Source organism: Temnothorax curvispinosus, unplaced genomic scaffold (assembly GCF_003070985.1).
Source record: "Temnothorax curvispinosus isolate PA1 unplaced genomic scaffold, ASM307098v1 QBEX01014549.1, whole genome shotgun sequence".
NCBI classification, from domain to species: domain Eukaryota; kingdom Metazoa; phylum Arthropoda; class Insecta; order Hymenoptera; family Formicidae; genus Temnothorax; species Temnothorax curvispinosus.
The window spans coordinates 1-1,225 of NW_020224329.1; the positions used below are offsets into that span (position 1 = coordinate 1).

The 1,225-nt window shown below is 43.6% G+C and overlaps 1 protein-coding gene across 1 annotated transcript in view; it reads left to right on the plus strand.

The window, feature by feature from the left end:
* Positions 1 to 102: 102 nt before the first annotated feature.
* Positions 103 to 1,225, plus strand: part of LOC112464746 (myb-like protein V) — a gene marked incomplete at its 3' end in the record, with an annotated part of 2,126 nt that continues 1,003 nt past the window's right edge. Inside the window, exon 1 of the mRNA XM_025031901.1 lies at positions 103 to 660. Within this exon, the coding sequence (XP_024887669.1) occupies positions 103 to 660 (558 nt within the window). The remainder of the gene's footprint in view (positions 661 to 1,225) is intronic.

A 1,225-nucleotide genomic window follows, 5' to 3' on the forward strand; every position in this document is an offset into this window, starting at 1 on the left:
AAGGGAGTAAAGTTTGCCTGGGAGCGCGAGCATCAAGTGGCGTTCAATGAAATCAAAAGGGCATTTCAAGAAGCTCCTAGCCTGTTTCTGATACGACCCGATATGAAGTTCGGAATTAACGTAGATGCAGCGAGAAGCGGATTGGGTGCGAGATTATACCAATACCGTGAGGGAGAAGAAGCGAAATACACGATCGCATATTTGAGCAGGAGTTTGAAAGGCGCCGAAATGCGTTACACCATTACTGAATTAGAATGCTTAGCATTGGTATTTGCCTTGAGAAAATGGCACACGTTATTAATGGGAAGACACGTGAGAGTTCACACAGACCACAAAGCTCTACAATTTTTGAGTACGTGCGTTCAAAACAATCATCGCATAGCGAGATGGTTCGAATTCATGCAAGAATTTGACCTCGAGATAATACATATTCCTGGTAAGGAGAACGAGATTGCGGATACTCTATCGAGATCCAATGAGGACGAAGATCCGGATGAAGACGACGTAAAGCGCATAGCGCTGATCAGAGATCATTATGATGGAGCAAACACAGAAGAATGGATACCATGGTTACAAAGGATCCAAGCACAGGACGAAGAACTACAAATAGCGGTACAGGAGCAACCGGAAGAGGTCTACCGAAGAGACGGTTTGATCCGAGTACGATGCGACGATACTGACCGTGTAGCAGTCCCACCCAAACACACATGGGGATTAATTGCAAAAATTCACCGTTTACTGATACATTTCGGGACGGATAAAGTAATAGCGTTTACGCAAAAGTATTTTCACACATTTAGAGTAGCAAGAATAGCGAGAGACGTTGTAGCGTCGTGTAAAATATGTCAGATGACTAAATACTACACAAGACCCACAGTAGGTAGACAATACTACGACTTGCCTGAAGAACCAATGAAAACGGTTTCTTTAGACTTGTTCGGTCCGTTACCAAGGACGCGACAAGGATTCAAATATATATTAGTACTGATGGATCAGTTTTCGAAACTTACGAAATTCTATCCAATCAAAGACCAAAAGTTTGACACCATAGTCGAGACATTAGAATCGAGATTTTTCAGAGAAGTGGGAGTTCCGGAAGAGATTTTGACTGACAACGGAGGCCAATTTATAACGGCGAGGTGGCGGAATTTTGCCACGGAGCGTGGAATCAACACGAGAAAAACTTCGCCTTATAACCCACAGTCAAATCCGGTGGAGAGAGTGA